Raw genomic sequence first — 24373 nt, 5'->3', positions numbered from 1 at the left:
GGAAAGTGCTGAATTTGAAGCAGCAGACTGAAGGCACCAAGATATTAATTTCCCTATTTCTGTGCAGTTATGAATTGGTTTTCAGCAACCTCAAGAAATGCAAACCAGGCTGCTTTTTTTGATGCTTGTGAGAATCAAGAGGCAAAGATGCTGTGCAGCCAGCCTAGAACCATCCCCTAGCCTTGCACCCCCAGGGAACAGGCTGTGGTACTTCATCTCACCTGGGCAAATGTTTATGGGATAAAGGAAAAGACCCCATGGGGCTGTTTGTGTTACAGCCACCCTTGGGATGCTGCACTGTGGGCCAAGGCTCTGTGACTTTGACTAGCGAAGGATTGTAAGGAGGGATAGAAACTGCTCCCCTAGGTTTTGGATTATTTACTTTATTTTGATGTTTTTTAGTGCTTTGCCGTGGCTGCTGCCCACTGAGCTTGGTGGGACCCTGCAGGGGCAGCTGGTTCTAAGGTGGGGGATTTGAGGGCTGTCCCTGTTTCCTGCACATCCATCTGCTGGGGGATGGGATGGGCATCAGGCAGGAGGTCTGGGTGCCACAGTTTTTGTTGGATCACAGCTCCCAGCTCAAAGCAGCCGGGATCTGAACCTGGTGCTCTGAAATCTTTCACCGAGTTTCTGTGTGAATACAGGTTCAGTCACAGGTAGACAACTCTTGGGTGATTGGAATTTACCTCAACAGCAACTCTGGATGCTGTAGCAACAATCTTTATCTGTAGATGGGATATTAGGAAAAAATTCTTCCCTGTGAGGGTGGTGAGGCCCTGGCACAGGGTGCCCAGAGAAGCTGTGGTTGCCCCATCCCTGGAAGTGTCCAAGGCCAGGTTGGATGGGGCTTAGAGCAACCTGGGACAGTGGAAGGTGTCCCTGCCCATGGCAGGGGTGGGACTGGATGAGCTTTAAGGTCCCTTCTAATCCAAACCCTTCTGTGATTCTATGCTATTCCTAAACAGAGAAGAAGATGACAGATTGGATTAATGCCTCTGCTGGTTTTGGTTTACTCCATCCAGCAGCCCAACCCTGCTCCAGCTCAGTTTCAGTGCTCCTGGTCTCAGTGGTGCTCTGTTATTCTAACCCTTCCTCTCTTGCAGTGTCTTCTATTAATTAACCCAGCATCCGGGAGGGAGGGGAAATTTTAAAACTGAATTGTGTTTTTTTTTAACATAGGAAACACTTGTTCAGGAGGGACTGTTTTTTCTCTTGCAGTGTGTGGACACTAGGAAGTGCTGGCAGAGGAATTTTCCTGTGAAACTTTTCTTTCTCACGAGAGGACAGTTAGAGAAATCCAGCTTCTCACAGTTTCTCTGTGAAAGCTTTTGTCTTCATGAGAACTGGATGGACAACAGTTTGAGAGAATGTAAACCATTTTTACACCTGCAGGTTGTTATGAGGACTGTGAAAATTATTTTCCTTCTTGAAGAATAATATTTGGAAATGGGTGCCTTACTGCTCAACCTATCACCTTGAGAGGTGGTGGGTCAGTAGGCTGTAATTTCTCTTTTAGGAACCATGCTATAAAAGGTATGGGTGATTAAACGAGGCTGCTTCAGCCACATCATCTGACCTGGACTTGCATCGTGATTTTCACCGTCTCTCTGGGGATAACAGTGACAGCAGTGGAGGGCAATTTATGTGGCTCTGTGCAGTGGTGAAATAAAGCCTCAAATTCAGTGTTTCCCATGCAACATCGCTAATGTTTCTATCTGCTAAAATAGGTTTGACTGACAAAAATTTCTTAACCGTTGTTAGACAGTGAGGTGACAGTGGCTAAGTAATCCATAACTAAATCCTAGTGGATTAGTTCTGCATTCTGGATGTGGGCACTCTTCGTATTACTATTTTTACTTTTCCTTTTTTATGAAGATTTTTCTGATTGCAGAGAATGCAAGAGGCTGCCATTGTGAATGAGGCATCGAGTTGAGACTGGGGAGGTCTGTGTGAGGTCTGTGTTCAGCTTCCAGCTCCTTTAATCCTTCTGTAAGCCTTATTGTAAAGGATTCAGCTCCTTTAAATTGCCTTTGCAAAAGCTCCAGGTCGAGTTGGAGCCTTCAGGCTTTATCCGTGAGCTGAGAGAAGAGTTTAACACCTAACTGGGGAAAGTAGGGAGTTGTGCATTTTAGAAGCCTCAGGCTGCAAGTCCGTGGCTGGGAGGCAGCCAAGCATTCTGTGAGGAGTGGTGGGACTTGCATCTCCCTGAGAAAAGGGTCACTCCGGGGTGGTGATTCGTGCCTTAGTCCTGACATAGCTGTTCCCACATCTGCAGCCCCCCAAAAGCTCTGACAGACGCATATGGTGATGATTTCTATTTTGGGGCATTGCTTGAGGGGTGGCTGCTTTGTCTGGCAGCTGAGCTGGGGTAGAGTCACTGGCGAACTGGGTGGGTGCTTAAAAAGGAGTTTAAATTGTGAGATTCAGTAGGAAAGTTGCAGCAACGAATAAAATCTCGTGAAAAACGGCGTGGTGACCTTCCCAGCAAGAAGAAATCCAACCTGCTCGGTGAATAAACTTCACAGGTTCGCATTTCCCTTTCCCAGAAAGGTGAGGGCTGCTTAGATTCCTCCTCCCTGGCAAACTCCTTGGCTGTTCAGTGGGGTTATGCAGGAGCCTTTTGGGGACTTGGAGTTTCCCCCAGCTGAGGGGAATCCCCAGAGCAGCACTGCTCATCCCAAGAGGGAAGGAGGAGCAGGCTCGGATGCCCTCTCTGCAACTCTCACTGGAATAAAGGACAAGAACTTAGAGACAAAGGCTGAGGCTGCAGTGAGCCAAACAGGCTGTCAGTCTTCCCAAGAGCTGCCAAAGGGAAAGGGAAGGAAGGTCCAGATTGTGTGATGAGGCTGTCTGAGGCTCTTCCTGTATCTGCTGGTTCCTGAAGGAAGGAACTAGGTCTGTGCCAGGGTTTGAGTCATCTCCTTCTCTCAGCTGTGGTGATGTTCCCTCTGGGCTGCACTCTGCATGTGGGTGACTTCCCAGTGAGATGGAGACACCTGGAATCCTGTCCAGGCAGGAGTCATTAGATTCTTATCCACCACATCTGCCCTGTGGCCCTGATGGAAGGCAGGGAGCAGAAAGGAGGAGAAGGCACCTCCTGCAGTGTGGAGGCAGTAATGGGGATAACAGGAAATGGGGAAATTCCCTTAGGCACTATTAAGGCTACAAATAAATCTGTCTTTTCCTCACCCTCTGCAGAGCAGCCAGACCTTCCCCTGCACAGGGCCCCAGGTCCTGTCTCCCTTTGGTTTCTGTGGCACTGCCAGAGCACAGGGGCTTGCCTGGGAGGGATGTCCCTAAAGAGCCACATCTGTCCCTGCTCCTTGTACGGCAGCTCTGGATGAGTTTGTTTGCTCCTGCTGCTGTTATGATGAGCTGGGCTGTGTGGGGACAGGTATTTCATCACTGGTGACTCAACATCCCACTGAGTCACGTCATTAATATTCCAGAGTGAATTAGCACATGGGTAGGAGCGTGTGCCAGAGCCAGGTGAAAGTTACTCAGCAGTGATATTGTAAAGGAAGTGCTCTCATTAGCAGAGTGGTGAAACATCATTTTCTCATTCTGGGGACTACTGAAGTATTTCTGTAGGCCTGAAGGAAAAGCCTGATGGAGAATAAAAATACAAAATTAATTGCAAGGCATTTGGATCTTCTACTGTGAAGTACAGCAACTCTGATCTGTGATTGTAATGATTACGAGTGCAAGTTATTAAAATAGTTTTAATGTAAAAATAAATTGCATTTATCATGGAGGGAACACTGCACTTGGCTGGAGAAAAGTGTCCATGTTCAATATACATCAACTGCAATTGTTGAAACATTTTTGAGGAGCACTCAAGATTTAGGGTGCTTGAAATGCCACTCCTCCATTACAAGTATTTCTCCAAAGGCTTGTGCAGCTCTGAGTTGGTATGTGAGCAAAATCCTTTGGTGACTCACGTTTGAGTCATCAACCTGAGCACCTGCTTAAGTTTTGAAGAGAGATCAGATGCATTTGTACCTTTTACAGAAACGCTGGTGGTGGTGGCCAGATGAAATGAGGTCATCAGTGAGAAAGCGCTCCATCCTGAGAGGATGTGTTATCCTGGTTATCCTTTTGGACTCATTATCCTCAGAGCATGTCACCCCATTTTTTCCAGTTGAATGTCCTTCTTATTCACTTTAATCTCCTTTAAAGATTTGTTTTGTATTCCTGCTCCTCATAGGGGTGTTGCATTGTGCCATTTATGCTTTTGATAATTTGCTGTCCCATCTTTAATCTCTTTTCTTCCTCAACCTCTGAATTTGGGATGAAACAAGTCTTTCAAATATTATGTGGTTAAGAAAATGAGTTGCTCTCCACAGATTCACCTGTTCTTGTAAAGCCTCAGCTTTGCTCCAGAGGACACATTCTGCTGATAAACAACAGCCTCTGGCACTCCAGGCGTGGGCTGAGCAGGTCTCAGCTGCTGTCACCCCTTCACTGGCTGTGATTTTGATTTGTGGGGCTCTGGGACAGCTGTCACCCGTACTGAGGTCCCTCACTTTATTTGTGTCCCTGCTGGAGTGCTGATTGAGCTGGTCCATGGCTCTTTCTGTGGGTACAACTATGAAAGCTTAGGGACAGGTTTGTGCTCGGATGTGGCACTAAAAGGATACATGACCATGGAGAGGTGATCTTGTTGGGAAGGGCCAACCAGGGGGAATTCTGCTGGAAGAGTCTTTCCCGTGTGATTGGACATGATTGAACTAAAACCTAGCAGAAAATGGGAGCAGGTTCTGGGAAGTGAAGTTATTGTTCTGCCTACATTGCCTGTGTTTGTTGTCGAGATCTTTGCTCCTGTTTACTTGCTAAGGACTGAAGTTGTGATTCTTTTATTACTGTGCTTTTGAAAGTTATCTGATAAAGAGTATTTTTTTTCTTTGAGATAATAATTACCTCATTTCTGGCAGAAGAGTTGCAGATTAGTGCTTACAGATTCATAATGCAAGGAAGTGATTTTGATCTCTTGTGACTAACGTGCTGAATTTTTTTTTTTTCCCCTCATACATGACTCAGTGCAGGCATGGTGATGCCCTGCTATAAAGGATTGCAAACACAGGTGGTTCCTCTGCATTTCAGGGTAATGCTATGGTTCATATTAGAAAGGCTTGGGTTGGAAGGGATCTTAAAGACCATCCAGTTTCACCCCCTGCTGTGGGCAGGGACACCTTTTGAGGGAGAAGTCTTTGAGGCTGATGGTCTTTGTGCTGAGCTGACAATTGCTGATGAAATGTCTTTAGTGCACAGAGGTTGTCCTGCCCCTCCAGGAGCCAGGCAGTGCTGTGGCCTGCAGTGTGGCCTCCAGGAGCCTCACTGAAGGATTTAACACACACTGCTCTCATAATGAGGTCAGGAGCTGCAATTGTCAACAGACACATTATCCTGGATTGTGCTCATGAAAGGGAGCAGAGGCTGCAATAAATGATGGGGGAGGCTGCTAAGGCCAAGAAACCTCTCTGAATCCCCCAGCAAGGATCCTCCCAGTTGAGCCCAGCTCGTGCAAGCTGGAGATGCTCCCCATGAGCTTTGGAAAGGCTCTGCTGTCCCAGCTGCCAGCAGCACTGCCACAGAAATGAGTGGCATGTTCCAGTGGCTGAGCCAGACAGCTGCTCTGTGGAGACAAGCATTCCTTTTACGTTACATCCCTGCTCAGAGTGGGGGTTTTCTACCTGTCACTGCCAAAATGTTGAGGGGAACAGAGGAAGTGAGGGAAATTTCCCAAGTTTCCAAAGCCCAAAGCAGCACATACTGAATCCTGTTCAGCTCTGCTGGGAAGTGTTTACTTGGAAAGCCTTTAGAAAGCACAAGAAGGCAACAAAACAAATGCACAAACACAAACTGTTCTCTTCCAAGCAATAATCTAATCATTAAAAAGGGAATTCTCATTTCAGTGACTCCTCAGGCTGGGCAAGTGCAGATAAAGCCAAAGCTTGTTAGAACAGCATGACTCATGTTTCCTCTAACAGCGGCTTCTAATTTCACCTCCTGTTTTCCCTGGAAAGCAAGGAGAGTCCTGCTTCTTTTGGACATAATAGGTTTGGGGGTATGCTAAAACATTTTCATTTTTCAGTTTTCTATGATGTTTGCATGTGGAAGCAGCGCTGTTGCATGGTGGGAGATGCTTCACCATCACAGTTGGGGACTGAAGCATGTGGGGCTGGATGTGCTTTAGCAAAATTTTTGGTTCAGTTGTCAGACCAGGAAGGGTGGAGCTGGAAGGGTGTTTGATTTCAGTCCATATCACCCCAGTGCACAAACTGTCATGGGCTGTGGTTTCACAGGTGTTGATGTGCTTGTGGATGTGCTCCTCCTGAACTAAAAGCCTGCTGGTTTAAAGACAATCCTTCAAAACTCTCACAGCAGGCACGCTCCCTGTGTTGCAGGACCATGGTGTCTGGAAGTGGTTCTGGAGTTTTCTCTATGGTTGAAGTTCCAGCCTCTCTCACCTACCTGGCCCGTCCTACTGGCATCTCTGCAGGGCACTGGATGGGGACAGGGGGAATAAGCAGCACAAGGCAAACTCTGAAGGAGCTGGAGAGCTTTGCCCTGTTCTTTGCAGGATGTCTGAGATGGAGGTGAGTCCCATGAGCCAGATGCCCCCACTGTCCTTGCTGGAGAACAGAGCCCGTGGAGATACAAGGGGATGGTTCTGGTGATCAGCAGAGGTGGCAATTCCTCCCTGGAGCCCGTCGATTTGGGAGTAGGCTCCTGTTCTAAAATTGCTGTTTCCTGTGGAAATATTCCTCCTGCCTCCCATGCTGCCAAGTGATTGCATTCCTGTGAACCTCTGCTGTAGCCAGTGGGTGAGGAAATGTTTGAGTTGCCCCTTGATCTTCTCACACTGGCTGTGAGAAGTGGCAGAGCAGCTTTGGCTGGGTGAGTGCTCTGTGTTAGCCCCTGACACCAGTGTTAGATACACCTGCCACATCTGTGGTTCTGCAAGAAACCTGCCTTAGCCGTGCTGCTGAGGTTCAGCTGTATCAACAGCGGGGTAAAAAGGAAAGTTAAACGAACCAAAAAACCTGAAAGTCCTTCATGGATGGGCTGCAGCCCAGTTAGCTGGAGCTTTGTGGAAAATGAGCTGTGCAGCAGAAAGCCATGAGATGAACTGTTGTGCTTTCAGGATCGTGTTGCAGAAAGTCTTTAAGCAGACGAAGCTGATCCAATGGTGCCTTTCCAGGGAAGAGGTGCTCTCCAGCATCCATCAGAGCTTGCAGTCTCCATCCCTTCTTCACACGGAGTTACTGGCCCTTTTTTTTTAGTCCCCTTTTCTCCCCCCACTACCCTGTACACATGAGGGTGAAAGCATGGCTGGGCTTTATTCAGCTGCTCTCAGCTGGTCCTGAGAAGCATGAGAAAGATTCATCACCTCATGAGGATCATGGAGACCACAAACCATTTAATGAGGAGTTAAACAACTCCAACTGTGAAGCAAAACTTCATTTTTCCTTTTTTTCACCTTTTTTTTAGTGAGACAGCCTGTGTCTGTAAGAAGGAGAACTTGTGTTCCTTCCAAAAGTCATGGCTTTTCAAAATCTGTGTTTTCATGAGCAGTGGATGTTTTTTAAAATGTGTATGAATATTTCACCTTGACTCCTCAGCAGCTACTGGTGGCCACTTGCCTGCCTCCCTCTGCTTCAGTCACCTGCAGACATCTCCTGTCTGGTTGTTTCACAACACTCCAGGCAAGGGGAGCAGCCATCCCTATTCCAGGAACTCTCAGGAGTTTAACATCTCTAATGTGCTATGGCATTAGCAACATGCTGCCCCGGTTTTTAACTACATCATGGTGATTAGCAGTCCAGGAAATCACTTGAAACCAATTAAATAATGTGCACCTAACTGAAGACTGCTGCAGGCTCTGGGGGCTGCTTCAGAGCAGTCACAGTTGATAGGGTTTTAAACAGGCCCTCTCCCCCTCCCTGTAAATGATTTACCTACTTCATTATTTTTCAACTCCAACAGTAATTGTTTTTTAGGGGTTTAGTAAAGCTGCTGTTATGAGTGGTCGCAGTAAAACTTTCTCCTGTATGTACTCCTCCATGTCTGGGTCGAGGCCCTAAAGTGAGCTGTGGTTTTTCTGACCCCTGAATTACTGCCTGTAGTTTCAATGCTCTCACGTAGAGGTACCAAAGGTTCTGCTGCCCAATGTCCCCCTGAGTAAATCAGCCCTACAGCCCAATCTGGCCTTGTAATGGAGCAGCAGTGGATGATGCACTTGAGGTCATTACTAAAAAATATCCAAACCTCTCCAGAAGCAGTGGGATTGAGAAGGGCTGAGAGCAAAAGGTGTTTTTCTCTTCCAATTTTTTTTCAATATGTAACCACATTTGCCTGAGAAAAGGTCCCTCCAGGGGCAGATGTCCTTGTCCCTGACCAAGGGGGCTGCGAGCAGCTGTGGTGCCCAAGGGGGGTCTGTTTCCTTCTGCCCTCCAGCTGCCCCATGAGCTGGCTTGGCTGCTCCTGCAGCCTTGGGGACCCCAGCCCAGAGCAGCCAGAAAACTCTCCTGGTCCCCTCCCTGTGCAGAACCACTTGGAATCGTGGCTTATGCCCGGGCCTGGATTTATTCTGCCACCCAGAAAAAAAATCAAGGTGAGGGGACACCCGGTGTTCTGGGGGGGAATCTGCTCATCCCTTGTGGGTCCCCTGCACGAGGCCTCGAGGGGCTGCTCCCAGCACCAGTGTCCAACTGGCTCTCCTGTGTCCTTGCAGCTTGGTGGAGAATGTGCTGGAGTGCAAAACCAAGAGCCTCCTCTCTGCATGTTTCTCAAGTGTCTTCTGGCTTCCCCCAGAAAGGGAAATGCCACGCTCAGGCGCTTCCCTCTACATCAAGATAAGTGCTGGCTGAGCTCCAGCAGTGTCCAGTCCTTCTGGGCAGCTCCCTGGTCACCCTGTGCTGCCCCATGACCAGAGATCTGAGGCAGGGTGAGGTCTTGCTGTTGCTTGCCCACCCTTCTGTCCCCTTCCCATGGGCGTGGCTGTGTCCCCAGCAGTTTGTGTATCGCTGTGTCTCTCCTGAGCAGTTCAGGTTTCCTCCTCAGGCACTGAGAGTTCAGATCAGTGTCCTGGGCGTGAGGGAAAGAAGAGCAGAATCACAGGCACTGCTCTCTGTGCTCTTTGCAGACGCTGAAGGCCATGGACACAATGCTGAGGACACTGGTGCTCAGCTTTCCTGTCTCCAGTGTCAGCCAGGAGCTGCAGGACATCTTTGAGGTCTGGCACAGGCAGAGTGGGGGTCCCAGGGAGTTCCTCACCCTGGAGAGTGTCTGCTCCAGTGCTCACCAGCACCTTCTCTCACCCCAGATGCTGCTGGACTTCACCAGAGCTGAGAGAGTTGTGTGGGAGAGGGCTGTGGGCAGGATTGGTGTCCTGACCCTTTTGCCATCCAATTATTCCACTCTGGAGGTAAGGACCAGGTCCCTCCAGGCAGACCATCTCCCCATCCCTGCCCACCAGCACAGGCTGCAGCTCTGAGGTGCCTTCATGGCCAACCCAGGCTCCACCACAGGTTTGAGGGCTCCACCAGCCTCTGCACTGAGGGGTTAGAGAGCAGCTTCAGGAGTCCCAGCTACGCTTGGGGACAGACAGAGTGCCTCCATCACCGGGAGTGCCTCAGGAGGGGACAGGAGGGATCTTGAGAAGGCTCTGGGACATAACCAACAGCTCTGGGAGATTGCTGGGGGGAATAAAGTGTTTTTTGTAGAGTCCAGCATTGCAAGCCCTCCATCCAGGGGCATTTCTGCAGGGGGGCAGGGGTGCACTGAAGGCCTCAGGAGACGTTTGTCTGTGGTCATTAGGAAAAATTTCATAATGGAAACAGTTCTCAGGCTTTGGAAGGGAGTCCCCATTCCTGGAGGCACTCAAGAAACGACTGGATGTGGCACTCAGTGCTCTGGTTTAATTGACAAGGTGGTGATTGGTCAAAGGTTGGACTTGATGATCTTGGGGGTCTTTTCCAAACTTAATGTTTCTGTGATTCTGTGACCCAGAGTGATCTGAAGACACCTACAGGGCAGATGGAGGAGTCCCGTGGTCGGACTGTGCCTGAGCGGCCTCTCCAGGCCCCAGAAAGGGCAAACGGTGAGCTTTTGTGTAAAATCAGGGCCAAGGAAGGGCTCCTAAGGGTGCAAGGAGGCTGATGGAGGAGTGCTGCAGGGACCAGGGGCTAAAGTGGGGCCAGTTTCCCCTTCAGCACCCCAGTGCACCTTTTGATGTGCTCTAGAGGTCCCAGTTTGCCCCCGGTCCCCTCAGCACCTGCACCAGCTCAGGCTGCTCAGCTGGGCTGGACCAGAGGACAAGAGCTCCCAGCATGATGAGGACCACAGCATTATCCTGGTGGTTGCCACGCTCCCAGGTTGCCACGCTCCCATCTGCACTCCTACACCCCCACAGAGAGGTCAGGCTCTGCAGTATCCTGGAAGGAAAGGGATGTCCTGAAGGCACATGGGAGTGTCTGAACACGGGGCTCTGGGGTGCATGGGAGGGCACCAGGGATGTCCCGAGGGGATGGGAGGGCACAGGGAGGTCTGGAGGCACCCTGAAAGCAGCCAGGTGGCCAAGGCTATGCCAGGCCTGTGCCCTGGGGGACAGACTGCCCTTCCCTGCCGGGGTGGTGGGTCACTGGGACCCGTTGCTGGGGACAGGTTCCCTGTCAACAAGCCCTGGAACCCGATGCTAGAGGCAGGTGCTGTGTCACAGTGGGGCCCTCTGTGACAGCCCACTGCAGCATGCGTGGTCAGCGTGCCTGTTGCCCACGGTGGATGGTGACAGGCAGGAGCTTGGAGCTGACAAGGAGCCCCTGAGTGCAGCTTGTCTTGCCCCATCACCCCTGGTAGCCCTGTTGGTGCCTTGAGAGGCCACCTAGAAACAGAGACTAGACAGGAGTAAGGGAATAAAGGTAGGTGTTTATTTGAAAGGCCTTCAAAGGTACCCCTGGGGAGCCAGAGGCCACTGCCCAGATGGACCCCAAGATGGACAACAGGTCACGAGTTCTTCACACTTTTATAGGTTTGGTTCATTTGCATGTCAGGGTTAATTCTCCAATTAAAGCTTCAGGTTGATGATGTAATTTCCCCTCAGCTTGCCCCCCTCTCAGAGGCTTTTGGTTTATACTTTTTGGGCCTAGGACGGTCTGAGTGTCCTTGAAGAGCAGGCCTGGAGAGGCCTTGTTATGTCTGGCTGGCATGAGCGACCAGAAATTAACAGGCTACAAGAAACTCCGAGTTACCCACTGGGCAGTGCAGGATTTGAAAACTATAAAAGTTAAAACCTAAGGCATCACTGTGGGGCTGAAGTGTTTTACCAAAGATTCCCACACCACCACCCCAACACCCACCCCAGCATCCCCCATATTGTGTATCCTAAAGGATGGAGAAGAGACCCCCCGCCTTCCCCAGGAAGGCCTGGGAGGAGGACAGCTCTTCCGAGGAGAGCAGCTCTTTATACCTCCAGCCTTTGTCCTTCTACGACACGACCACGATGCAGCCACTGCAGATTGGTGAGCGAGGGGCCCCGTGGGGCTGGGCAGGGCTGGGGCCCACCAGCACACCCTGCACGGGGCCAGGATCACGTTTTCCTGGCACGATGACAACAACAGTCCTGGGGGACAGGCACGATGTCGCCTGAATGCCAGGGCAGCTCAGGGCTGGAGGCCAGCCCCAGCACAGCCTCTGCCAAGAAAAAACAGCAGAGGGGCTCCAGGGTGTGGGCAGTGAGGGGCAGTGGGGCTCTGGACCTTTCCTGCCCATCAGCCCAGGGCACTGGGGCCTTCCCAGCTCCAGCAGAGCAGCTCCTCTGCTGGTTGCCTCCAGCCACGAGCTGCACAGGACAAAGGCCGTGCCAGGGGGGTGGGCATGGGGCTGGGTGGAGGGTAGGTCTCCTTGGCTCTCTCCTGTGGCCAGAGCCTCTGCAGCCCTCCCTGCTCTTGCCCTCTGGCAGATTCCAGCTGGTTGCCTGTATATGAAGAAGCAGAGGAAGCTGTGGATTTCATCATGGCCTTTGTCAGCAGCCTTGACAAGGTAATTGGGGCCAGTTGGACAGTGGCTGTGCTGGCGTTTGCTGGCAGGGGCTTTGCTGGGCTGTGGAGGGCTGCTGCCTGGGCAGAGCTGCTTTTCCCACAGGGCAGTGCTCTGGTGCTGCTGGCTGTGTCCACCCTCCCACACTCCCCATTTGTGTCTCTGTCCCCTGGCTGCCAGGACACCCACAAGTTCACATTTCTGAAGAGTGTCTACGTGCTGTGCAAAACCGCCTTGAAACGTGGCTTGACCCAGGGCCTGGATTTATTCTGCCAAACGTGCGAAGTGGTGGACAACATCAAGGTGAGGGGACACCTGGTGTTCTGGGGATGGGGACAAGCACCCCTGGCACTGGGACCCTGTGTGGACAGCACTTGGGTGGGGCAGGGACTGGAGGCACTGGGTGCTGGCAGCTGCCAGGTCCCATCCTGGTTGTGTTCTGCAGGACATCCTGGAAAAGGAGCCAAGGGACCATGTGTCCTTACGGGTCCGGTATCTCGCCATGATTGCCATCGATGAATTAAGGTGGGCCCCCTGCCCCAGAGCTCCGAGGCCTCGTGCACGAGGCCTCGAGGGGCTGCTCCCAGCACCAGTGTCCAACTGGCTCTCCTGTGTCCTTGCAGCTTGGTGGAGAATGTGCTGGAGGGCAAAACCAAGAGCCTCCTCTCTGCGTGTTTCTCAAGTGTCTTCTGGCTTCCCCCAGAAAGGGAAATGCCACGCTCAGGCGCTTCCCTCTACATCAAGGTAAGTGCTGGCTGAGCTCCAGCAGTGTCCAGTCCTTCTGGGCAGCTCCCTGGTCACCCTGTGCTGCCCCATGACCAGAGATCTGAGGCAGGGTGAGGTCTTGCTGTTGCTTGCCCACCCTTCTGTCCCCTTCCCATGGGCGTGGCTGTGTCCCCAGCAGTTTGTGTATCGCTGTGTCTCTCCTGAGCAGTTCAGGTTTCCTCCTCAGGCACTGAGAGTTCAGATCAGTGTCCTGGGCGTGAGGGAAAGAAGAGCAAAATCACAGGCACTGCTCTCTGTGCTCTTTGCAGACGCTGAAGGCCATGGACACAATGCTGAGGACATTGGTGCTCAGCTTTCCTGTCTCCAGTGTCAGCCAGGAGCTGCAGGACATCTTTGAGGTCTGGCACAGGCCGAGTGGGGGTCCCAGGGCGTTCCTCACCCTGGAGGGGAGGAGTTGCCCAGTCCAGTGCTGAGCAGGCAGGGCGTGGTGTGGGGAGGCTGCTCAGCTCCTGTGAGGAAGCAGGGGCTGGCACCAGGCTCCTCTGAGGCACAGTGGCTGCAGAGGGTGGCACCTTCTTGGCCAAAAGGTTGTCCTGGGAGCTTTGTCCAGGCCTCTGAGGGACCCCAGGGATAGGCACCCCTCTGCAGACTTTGTGTGAGGTCGGAGGAAGCCTCGAGGGATGATACAAGTCTGGCCCAGGAGCAGAGCTGTGTTCGCTTCTGGTGCTCACCAGCAGCTTCTCTCATCCCAGATGCTGCTGGACTTCACCAAGTCTGAGAGAGAAGTTGTGCAGGAGAGGGCTCTGGGGAGGATCGGTGTCCTTACTTATTTGATGTCCAACTATTCCATTCTGAAGGTAAGGACCAGGCGCCCTCCAGCCAGGCCATCTCCCCTCCCTGCCACTCTCCATGCCAGGGCTGCTGCCCAGCTGGTTGCTCCAAGAGATGGGGCCATAGAGCCCTGCAAAGCTCAGATTCACCGGGAATCCAGCCCTGGGCACACTCTTGGGTACAAGAAGTCTTCGGCACTAACTTCCTTCTCTTAGCCCTTCTTCTCATGCCTCCCTCATCCAGGCCTCTGTCAACTTTGGAAGAGACAGTTCTGGACGTGTCTGCCCTGAAGACATCTCAATCCCAATCGTGGGAAAGCTGCTGGCACGTCTCATTCTTTTCCGATGTTCCAGTGAACAAACAAGCTATACAGCCTTCCATGCTCTTTTTTCCCTCGCTGAATTCCTCTGTAAGTAAAAAAGCAAGAGCAGCTGTGGCCTTCACACCTGTGCACACAGAGCTCTCTTGACAGATCTGCTGCCTGATCTGCTTTGCCCCTCCCAGCTGCTTCCTGTAGCATCCCAGCTGTCACTCTGCTGCAGAAGCTGAGTGCTCACCTCAAATCCCGGATCTGTTTGTTACTGCTCCCCTTCCTCCCCTTCCTTTCAGGCCCTTGAACCCCACTGCCTCGTGGCTCCCACAGCCAAAGCTGCAATTGACTGCCAGGTGCCAAAGCCAAGCCTTCCCCGTTAGAGAAGAGCAGATCCAGCAGCATGGCTGCTCCCTCTTGCCTGTAGCAGGAAGCTATTGCTGATGCCCTCCAGAAATCTTGCCTGATTCTGTCCCGCTGTCCTGCAAGCGGATCTCAGGGGGGTTTGATGACCTTAGTGACTTTTCTGTGCTTTCCCTGCTGTTTAGACAAGTCAAGGCCAATTGACAGGTCAGACCAGCTCGTTTGGGAAGGTGTGACCACCTCCTCCTTGTGTTCCCTGAGCACCAAGGACTGTACCCAGGTAAAGAGCCCCCCTCTGCTTTGCGGGTCTCTTGTCTGTGGCATCAGCAGGGCATTTGTGTGAGCAAAGGGACCCAGAGTCGGTGGGGCCGGTGGGGCCTCACTGCCCTGGCAAGAAGGTTGCTGCCATCCCTGAGCAGGGACAACACACGGGCTTGCACTCTGGTGTCCTGGCAGCAGCTCCAGCCCCAGCAGGAGCTCCAGCCCTCCTGGCCGCCAGCAAGAGCCTGGTTCTCTGTAGGGCCAGCACGCCATGCCCATGAGCCCTCCTCCCCGACGTGGAGGGCCCTTTGTCCTCACCCTCTCCCACACAGGGACTGCAGGCACTGCTGTCAGCTTTCCTGAGGGATGTGCTGCCAGCACTGCCAGGAACCTCTGCCCAGCCAAGCAGCACCACCAGGGCACTCAGTGGCATGCCTTCCTTCCTTCCTTCCTGCCGTAGGCCTTTGGAAGATATCTCCGCTCTAGCGAGAGGACAGACGTCATCCTCGAGGCCATTGGGGCGTTGAGAGATGACAGCATCCTTGACAAGGAGGTGCCCAGCAGCATGCTGGATGTGGCCATGAGAGACCCAGACTCCTGGCTGATGGATGTAAGTGCCCTGGGGCTGGACTGCCATCTTCAGCCCTGTCAGGCCTTGTTCCTCCCTCCATCCCTTCCTCACAAATCCAGGTGACTTGGGCACCTGAAGCCACCTGAAGGTGGCAGAGAGGAACGGGAAGGGCAGCTGAGGACATGGCTGCACTCCAGTGGCAGTGCCATGCTCACCTGTTTCCTCTCCAGGTGCCCAAGATAGTGAGCTGCATCCTTGAAACCCTGCCATGCATCAGCACGGCGTCAGGCTGTAAGAAAGTGGAGTCACTGTTTCTCCTGATGACCAACGAGTATGGCTCAGCAGTGCTCATCAGCCTGTGTGAGATGGCTTTTCAAGGAGACAGGTACTGGCCCTGACAATCTGAAGGGCTTGCTCCATGTGGGGAGTGGGACCCCAAGACTTTGCGTCTGCCAGATCCAAGGAATGCTGCAGGACTTCTCAGGGAGCCAGGCTCTCCATCCCACAAACCTTTCCAGCTCTCTGGCTGGGCCTGCAGCAGCCAAAGCCAGCCAAGCCAGTCCAGAGGCAGCTTGGTGCTCCCAGAACTCCCCCTCCACCCTGTCAGGCTTCCCTGGCAGGGCCCCTGGAGACCCCCAGCATGGGCTCTGCTCTGTGGGGCTGGTCCTGGCCACGGCGCTGTGGCTGAGGCAGCCCCTGGCTTCCAGCACTGTGCAGGAACTGTGCGACACTCTGTCCTCCATGCCCGAGATCTTGGACAAGGTCCTAACGGAATTGGCTACCTTGCTCCGCAACCAGTGGTGCAACCCTCGCAGAGAAGGCACCTGCGCCTCTCGCAGAGCCGTGAGTTGCCAGGAAAGGCCCTGATCCCTTGCCGTGAGCCCTCTGCCAGCGCCTCATGGCTCTGTTTGTTCCTGCAGTCGTCCTCGGGGCAGATTGACGTGGAGGAGTTGGGTGACGAGCCCAACGTCTGGAGCGATCAGGAGCATGTCGATGTGCTGATGGCCTTCGTGTTGCTGGAAGTCCTCGCTGAGCTGTCAGGGAGAGCTGAGATGGTGAGCAGGGTGATGTTGGGGCAGCCACGTCAGCAGCCAGGGCCTGGGGCTGAGTGCAGGGCAGTGGCTTGGCCTGGGCTGGGAGTCAGGATGTGGGGTGACTGCTTCAAAGACCCTCCCTGCTGTGGTGGGGCCTGGGGTGGCTGCCTTGGGAGGTGTCCAGACAAAACCTTTTCAGAAAATGGAAATTCTCTTCTTCCTAAAGGCAAAAAAAGTTGACGCCTTCCTGCCAAGCATGATGAAGATACTGGAAGCTGGCAGTGAAGATGAAAAGCTGAAGATCATTGTGGTCTTCCGAAATATCCTGGGTCAGCTGAAAAAGGCAAAGGCCAGCTCCATCGCCATGATGCTGGTGGGGAAGGTGCTGCCGCTCTTTGACTCGGTGAGGCTGATGTGGGAGGCTGAGCCCTGGAGCCGGGCCCTGCCCTGCAGCCCTGCCCTGCAAGCAGTGCTCAGAGCAGGCTCAGCTCTCCTGGAATGGATTCTGGGCTTTGCAGCCAAACGCTGCTCCTGCCTGCTCTGGAATGTGACGCTGGAGCATCGCCCTCACCGCAGCCACGGGCAGGGAGCTGCTGTTCCAAAGCTCACTTTTCCTCCTTCCCACCAGGAGTGCAGCCAGCTGCGAGAGCTCTCCCTGTTGCTCTTCAGAGACCTGCTGAAGGCTGTGTTGAGTAGGGATGAGAAGAAGATGAGGAGGAACATTCAGAGTGCTCTGGTCCCTCTTCTCTTCCGTCTGAATGACCATCTCCCCAGCGTGGCTAAGGTTTGGATTTTGAGGCTGAGCACTGGTATGGGGGGAGTGCCACCTCCCAGGGATCCCAGGGCCTGGGGCAAGGGCTGCTGGCAGCAGGCAGGGCTTCCCCGGTGCAGCCCCTGGGTAGGGTCCCTGCAGAACTGTACAAGCAGGGGTGGACAAGGTGGCTCAGCCATTTTCAACACCTGCCCTGCCTGCTGCAGCAGGGCTCTGCAGCAGCCCGTGGCCACTGAGGCAGCACCCGAGGCCCGAACATATGTGCTCCCAGAAGCCCAGAGGTTTCTCAGCTTTCCTACAAGTATCAGAGGCCAGGGCTTCAAGCCTCAGTCAGTCACGCAGGGCTGTCCCCCAGAGACCTCAAGACATTTAGGCTAGGACAAGTCACAGCTTCCTAGGGGCAAAATCACGGCAGGAGTAGAGCCAAGAGGTCTCTTTGCCCAGGCCCTGGTGCCACGTCTGAGATAATGCTGTCCTGCAGGCCTCCAGGGAAGCCCTTTTTGCTGCTGCAGAGCTTCTCAAATGGAAGCAGCTCAAGCACCTGCTGCAGAGAGAGCGGATGTGGGAGCTTGGAGAATGCTTGGTAAGGACAAGCCACAGGGCCCAGGCTGGGTGAGGGCTGTCCCTGCCCTATGTCTGTCAGGGGAACAGAGCCTGTACGGAGTGCTGCTCGCAGGGCTGGGCAGGACCTGGAGGACCTTGTTCCTGTCCTCGAGAACAGAGCCCCAGAGGCTCTTGTCGAGGCCCCTCTCCCTTCCCTGTACCCAGCAAGAGGGAGGGCTCAGCAGGGAGGGGTGCTGGCAGGAGGGACTGCTCCAGCCAGCTGGGGGACTCTGTGACAATCCTGGAGACATTGCTGGTGCTCCCTGCAGCTGCTGAGGAGGAGCAGCAGGGCTGAAGAGTACATGCATCAGAGCCTGCCCTACCTGAGGGACTCTCAGTCCTCCGTGCGCCTGGCGGCCGTCAGGTTCATCAGTGAGTCACAGCCCCTGGCCCCTTTTGGGCCAGCCTGGCCACTTCCTTGCCACTGCACTGGCAGCAAGGGGCAACCCTGTGGCAACCCCAACCACCCCATGTCGAGCCTCAGCCTCCCTCTGCCCCTTGCCACAAGCTGGGCTTGGTGACCGCCTTGCTCAGCCCCACTCCCTTTGGCTGCTGGCGGCCCCTGGGTCAGCCCTGCAGAATGGGAGGGCAGCAGGGCCGGGGCTCACACTGCTGGGAGCACAGCAGGAGCAGGGAATGACGGAGCTCTCTTCCCAGGGAGCGCCACAACACACATGAGGGACCGGGATTTGGAGACTCAGACTGACGTCCTCAGTGGTGAGTGCTCTGCGGGGAACCCGCAGGGGCTCTGCACACACGTGGCTTCATCTTGCCTCTGTTTCTTTTGGTCACAGCCCTTCAGCCCTTGGAGACGGACAAGGACATCTCGATCAGTTCCATGGCAGCCCACGCTGGCTCGATCCTACGAGCTCCAAGGGTGCGGCGAAGATCATCGGTCATTCTCCAAATGCTGTGCTGCTGGTGCCGGTGAGCCCAGCAGAATTATAGTTTTCTGTAGCTGCTGGTGCCGGTGAGCCCAGATTTGTAGTTTTCTGTTGCTGCTGGTGCCGGTGAGCCCAGCAGAGCTGTAGTTTTCTGTAGCTGCTGGTGCCGGTGAGCCCAGCAGAGCTGTAGTTTTCTGTTGCTGCTGGTGCCGGTGAGCCCAGCAGAGTTGTAGTTTTCTGTAGCTGCTGGTGCCGGTGAGCCCAGCAGAGTTGTAGTTTTCTGTAGCTGCTGGTGCCGGTGAGCCCAGCAGAGCTGTAGTTTTCTGTAGCTGCTGGTGCCGGTGAGCCCAGCAGAGTTGTAGTTTTCTGTAGCTGCTGGTGCCGGTGAGCCCAGCAGAGCTGTAGTTTTCTGTTGCTGCTGGTGCCGGTGAGCCCAGCAGAGCTGTAGTTTTCTGTAGCTGCTGGTGCCGGTGAGCCCAGCAGAGTTGTAGTTTTCTGTAGCTGCTGGTGCCGGTGAGCCCAGCAGAGTTGTAGTTTTCTGTTGCTGCTGGTGCCGGTGAGCCCAGCAGAGTTATCGTTTTCTTTTGCTGCTGGTGCCGGTGAGCCCAGCAGAGCTGTAGTTTTGTGTTGCTGCTGGTGCCGGTGAGCCCAGCAGAGCTGTAGTTTTGTGTTGCTGCTGGTGCCGGTGAGCCCAGCAGAGTTGTAGTTTTGTGTAGATTAATTAATAAAGATGGAAAACCACATCCGAGCCCATGGTATCCTTCAGATGTGTAGTGCCCTGAGTGTACTGCGCAGACTGTGTCCTTCTCAGTCTGTCCCGCAGGCAGTGGGATGCTTCCTCCTCACATCCCTGCCATCCCAAAATGCCCCACTTGGCCCTAAAATTGCAGGCCCAGGACCCCAGATTTTGTGCAGAGGGCCTCAGATTGCATCCCTGATACCCCAAAATGTCCCCGTGGGCCTTGAATTGTATCTGCAGGGCCCCACCGTGTCATTGACAGACTCCAAATTCCATTCCCTCTATTCCAAAATGCCCCGCGGAGAGCTGGAGTACAGCTGTGGGGCCCCAAAGGATCCCTGGCAGCCCCGCTAGGTATGGAATCATGAGGGAATTCAGCCCTGAGGGGACCTCAGAGGATCCCAGAGCTCCCTGGGAAGTGCCAGGGGCTTGGAGCTGGAAATGAGTGAAGCGCTCTGTTTTAAATGGGCCATCTCCCGATTTCCACCAAAACAAGCCTCATGCACACGCGCCGGGGAAAGCCTGCAGTTCCTCACCACACATCGCGAGCAATGAGGAGGTGATGCCATCCCCAGGCGCTGGGAAGAACAGCAGAGGGTTTGTACAGCGAGAAGGGATGGGCAGCCGGGGCACCTGCGGGAGGAAGCAGAGCGTGTGCGGGCTGCCGGCTTTGGGCGTCTTTTCACCAGTGCTGCTGTTCCCAAAAACCTCCACAACGGTCGGCATCAAGACTCCCTCTAACACTGTCTTTTGAGTGTTAGAGAGTAAGGCATTGCTTAATTTTTGGCCCACAGGGGTGGCTGACAAATTCTGGCCTCCATGCTGACGCCAATACAGAACTTTTCCACTTACTCACACATTTTTAGCCAACAAAGAAATTAATGCTCATTGATTCTAAGTCACATCATTCACTTAATTAATCAGTATTCTAGCCTGTACTGGTTTTCTCACTCTTCATGCTACTTTGCTCCACATTCTTTTGTCCTTTTATCACCTTTTTCTTGGATGGGGAACCTCCAGCTTTCCAGACCTTCATCTCCTCTCTATCTTCTTGCTGATTGTTTTCCCTTGCTGTGCCTCAGCTGTCCTGTAAGTGGTAGAGTGAATCTTGCCAACGAACTTGTGGTGCTTTGTCGCTCAATATTAAATCTGACTTTTGCTCATACCCTCACCAGTGATTTTTAAAGTGATCTCAAACCCTCTCGTTTGTAACACCCGGGTGAGGGACAGCACCGTGGGGCAGCTGCTTGGGGGTGTCGGGGGAGCCCTCAGCTCCCAGCTGGTGAGCTCGGGGGTCCCTGGCAGGTCCCTGCTCCGTCCCCAGTGTCCCTCTCTTGCAGAGCAGGACGGCCATCAAGTGGCTGGTGCTGGGACTGGCACAGGAGTTTTTTATGCCAGACTGCTCCAGGAGAGCATGCAAAATCCCAGTCCTGTTCTGCAAGGAGTGGCGGGAGTGGCAGGCCAGCAAAGGGCTGCTTCTACCCAATGGCTGGGCCAAACTCAAATCAGTAGCTGAGGGTTCATCTGCTTTTTCTCTCCTGTGCTTGCCCAGGAAAGCTGCTGCTGCAGGTGTAAAGCAAAGGGAGGACAATCCCTGTCCTGAGCAGCTATTGCCTGCTCTGGAAATTGGTTTTGTTCGAGTTGAGCTGCTAAGGACGTCCACCAGCTCAAAGAATTGATTCATATCTGTATATATATACATATCATTTTAAAGAATAGATTGCCTTGATTTTACTCCTTTCAGTGCCCTGTGCCGTGTCTTTCTGTTGGGATCTGTGCCTTGGTGCTGTGTTTGGGGCCAGCCCCAGCGAGCAGAGATGCCTCCCAGGCCCAGGGACAACCAGGAGGAGGCTGGAGGATCTCGAGGGGGTGGGATCCCCCTCAGGAAGGGGGGCTGACTGCTGTGGGCACTGCTAACGCTGAGGAGGCTGAGGTCATGCTGCATTTGCCTTTGGGTCACAGCAGTGGCCTGATCAGTGAACTTTGTCATTCTCCTCTGTTTGCCTGCAAAAGGGTTTTTCATTTTAATGACATTTTTGATAAAGTTGAGCCTCGTCCACCATCCTCTGCAACAAGAACTGAACAACTTACATAAAGCTCTCATGCTGGACAGGTTTATTTTCCTGAATATTTTCACTAGAACAATTCAAGATGGGTTTTTTTAAGTGTGTCATAGGTTAGCAAGCATAGTCCCGGAAGGGACGTCCTTGCTAAGGGGTGCTTACAGTTTCCTCTGGGAACTGATAGAACCTATCAGCTGGCCAGTTTGAATATGGACAATTCTCTAAGCCACTTAAAGTTGTGACCACCTCTGTGATCCACATTTAAGAATAGGCAAACTCCCCCCCAAGCTCTCTCTCGTTTCCGGCGCTGGGACAGGTGGCTGCAGGCCCCGTGTGGGGGGCAGCGGGCCCGGCCCAGGCCCTGCTTGGGCCAGGCCAGGCCGGGCCACGGCCATCCTGGGCCGATGGACCTGTTCCACCTGTGGAACCCCCCCCACTGCCTTGCCGTGGGCAGCCGGAGCGGCTCGGCTCTCCCCCCTCTCCACTGCGATAAGAAAAATTCAACATTCCAGCTGCAAAGCTGCAAGGCCGAAGTGAGATTAACGCTTTTATTGCTGTGAAGAGCTGAAAACCTGAGGGAAGAGAGAGAGGAGATGCTTAAAGCTGAAATTCTGTTGTGAAGCTATGATATATCAGAGTATCCTGTTGTAATTTCATGAAGATACGGGGGGTGGAGTGTTCAACTCGTGAGCAAAAGCACCTGCGCTGAGATAGGCAGATGCTGACGCAGCCGTAATTGCATGAGAAGTTTGGACAGGGAGAGATGAACCAGATGAGGACTTTTGCTCCAAACGGGAAAGGAGAAAACCTCAGTTCCTAGAGATGCTCCCAGAGATAGTCCTAACGATGAAGATGATGAAGACCCTTTGCTCCCAGGGAAGGAGAAGGGCCTCTGTTTTTGTTTCTGAACGGCTGAACCTTAAAATTGTACCCCACAAAACTTCAAGAGTGGACCCTCGAAAGCAGTTGCGGGAAAAGCTGCAAGTCGGGGGAAGGGACTCACACGCAGGCAGAGAGACTCCTCTTCCTAAATGGACTGAACAATATTTGGAAGTGGGCGGCTGTCTCGTTGTGATACTGTTTTCATTCATAGCATGAGCAAGAAGAGACTTCTCTTTCTAAATGGACTGAACAAGGTTATTATGGCAGTGGTAAACAGACTGAACATCTTAAGGGTTGTCTTTTTACATTGTCAGTGGGAGAAGGGAGGCAGGTGGGGGGAGGAGGAGAGTTCTGAAGGTGGTATAATTTTTTTTTTTCTTTTCTCCCTTCTTTTAGGTCTGTTAATAAACTTCTTTATATTCTTTCAAGTTTGGTGCCTGCTTTGCATTTCTCCTAATTCTTATCTCACAGCAGATAAACAGTAATGAGTATTTTGGACCAAACCACTACAAAATGTTCCTGTTTTTTCTGGCCAACCCCAAGCAGAAGAGCAAGGAAGCTTCAGGAAAAGCTTAGGGCCCTTCCTAAGGCAATCATGCCTCCAACAGCAGCCCATAAGCACGTGTGTCAGTGGCTTTGGAGCAGATGCTGGGCTACTATGTGGAGCAGGCTGGCTGGCCCGGGGAAGGATCCTGCTTTGTGTGCACCATCTACATGTGGTAGTAACATCACCTGCAAACCTTGTTTCCACCTTCGAGCCGAGGATCTCCTCCAGAAGAAGACTCTTCTTATGCCCCAGGTTGAGAGGATGGAAGGTACAAAGCTCCTGGGCAAGTTGCTGAATGGAGTTTGGATTGCGTGAACACAGGGAAGCTGCAGCTCAGGCTCCTTGGAGAGCGCTGTGACCCTCTGGACTGTGTGAGACATCTCAGTGAGGGCAGCAGCAGGGGGGAAATGCTACAAACCAGCACTGGAGGAAGGAAATCCACTTGAGCTACAATTTGGGGAACACAACTGCTCTCTGTTCCCTCCTGGCTGAGGAGTGAGAGCCCAAGCTGAGGCTGTGTCTGCTCTGCGCTCGGTGTCAGACGCCGAGCACTGAAGTGGCACAGAAGCATTGCAGGGGCAGGGGTGAGGCTGGGAGGTGGGAGATGAGCTCAGGGCAGGGCCTTCAGGTAGGTTTGAAGCAGATACGTGCCACTGAAGAGATGCTTGGTATTAGTCCAATTAATACCTCCAATTAGCACGTACACCTGTTTTTCTCATTTACTGGAAATGCAGCACAGCATCCAAGCTGCAGAAATGAAAGGATGAGGTGGTGCTGGGCAGTGCATGATTCGAGGCAGAGAAAGCCTTAATGGACAACTTCTGTGTAGTTTCTATTGCACTGACACTTCTAATTTGCTGAGTATTTAGCCTGTATCCTGATGAGGCTGACAGCTGGGCTGGGAGCCTCACAGAGCCAGACCTGAAATCGGTCAGAGTTTACCCGTGAGAATATTGCAGTGGGAATTCTGCAGCTTCAGTGAAACCCACAGAGAAGGCCAAGAATATAATCACTGAGAAAGGGTATTTTGGACACAAGGAGAGGATGTTCTTGTTATGGGATGTTAAGTGTGTACAAGCAAGAACTTGCAGATAATATGTAACAACTCTACCTTTGCTTGTCTAGCTGATTGTTTTACTGCTTGAATGGTTATTGTTTGTTAGACAGCCTTGTCATTGTTTGCTAAGCAGCCAATCTTAATAGGCCACAGCCATTGGGAAGAGGTATAAGAACAGCAGCAGAGAAAATAAAAGATCTCTCTATCTCTCTCAACTTTGGATTACAACAAGTGTGTGCTGTTATGTCCACCTCGACAAAAGCCACAGTCTCTCTGTGGAAATGTGTGGGTTTCCCAGGGTCCAGCATCTCTGGCTCTGTTAGGATTGGTTCCACATTTGAGGTTCAGAGGGTATTGTCCCTTTGTACTGCTTTTGGTTTGTTTCAAGTGAGTTGTAGTGATTTCAGGGTTGCAAAATACAGAAACAAGAAGACTGACCAAAGTAATTTCTGATTTGCACAGTTCTGTGTATAATGTGCTCCTGTGCCAGGACTGGGATTGCTACTTTGACACACAGACCAGGTAGGAGCTTTCTCCCAGACACTGCATGCAAACACCATTTCACCCAAATCCTTTCCACATTTTGGAAAAAGGATAAAAGGAATTGATCCCTCGCAAGCATTATTGTGGAAAAGGAGTAAAAAACCATCTTGTGTCTGTCATACATGAAATCCCTAATTAGCTTGGTCTT

General features: G+C 52.7%; 1 protein-coding gene across 5 annotated transcripts in view; it reads left to right on the top strand.

Moving 5' to 3' along the window:
• The first annotated feature begins 9104 nt into the window (after positions 1–9104).
• Positions 9105–24373, top strand: part of LOC116453612 — a 30566-nt gene continuing 15297 nt past the window's right edge. The window contains exons 1-22 of one of the 5 annotated variants that reach the window (XM_032129256.1): positions 9105–9238; positions 9329–9430; positions 10015–10105; positions 11963–12042; positions 12220–12342; positions 12485–12564; positions 12663–12783; positions 13074–13163; positions 13518–13622; positions 13840–14005; positions 14455–14549; positions 14991–15140; positions 15332–15486; positions 15809–15944; positions 16022–16156; positions 16362–16538; positions 16764–16919; positions 17389–17490; positions 17780–17882; positions 18168–18227; positions 18305–19104; positions 23751–23756. In XM_032129256.1, the coding sequence (XP_031985147.1) occupies positions 9161–9238; positions 9329–9430; positions 10015–10105; positions 11963–12042; positions 12220–12342; positions 12485–12564; positions 12663–12783; positions 13074–13163; positions 13518–13622; positions 13840–14005; positions 14455–14549; positions 14991–15140; positions 15332–15486; positions 15809–15944; positions 16022–16156; positions 16362–16538; positions 16764–16919; positions 17389–17490; positions 17780–17882; positions 18168–18227; positions 18305–18441 (2442 nt within the window). In that variant the 5' untranslated portion in view covers positions 9105–9160 and the 3' untranslated portion in view covers positions 18442–19104; positions 23751–23756. Of the gene's footprint in view, positions 9239–9328; positions 9431–10014; positions 10106–11391; positions 11523–11962; positions 12043–12219; positions 12343–12484; positions 12565–12662; positions 12784–13073; positions 13164–13517; positions 13623–13839; positions 14006–14454; positions 14550–14990; positions 15141–15331; positions 15487–15808; positions 15945–16021; positions 16157–16361; positions 16539–16763; positions 16920–17388; positions 17491–17779; positions 17883–18167; positions 19105–23750; positions 23757–24373 lie in introns of those variants that run through there. The other 4 variants (XM_032129254.1, XM_032129255.1, XM_032129258.1 and 1 more) reach the window with 4 other exon arrangements.

This window comes from Corvus moneduloides, chromosome 19 (genome assembly GCF_009650955.1).
Source record: "Corvus moneduloides isolate bCorMon1 chromosome 19, bCorMon1.pri, whole genome shotgun sequence".
Taxonomy (NCBI): domain Eukaryota; kingdom Metazoa; phylum Chordata; class Aves; order Passeriformes; family Corvidae; genus Corvus; species Corvus moneduloides.
Note: the sequence above shows the minus strand (reverse complement) of the source record. Positions and strands in the feature narration are given on the sequence as shown.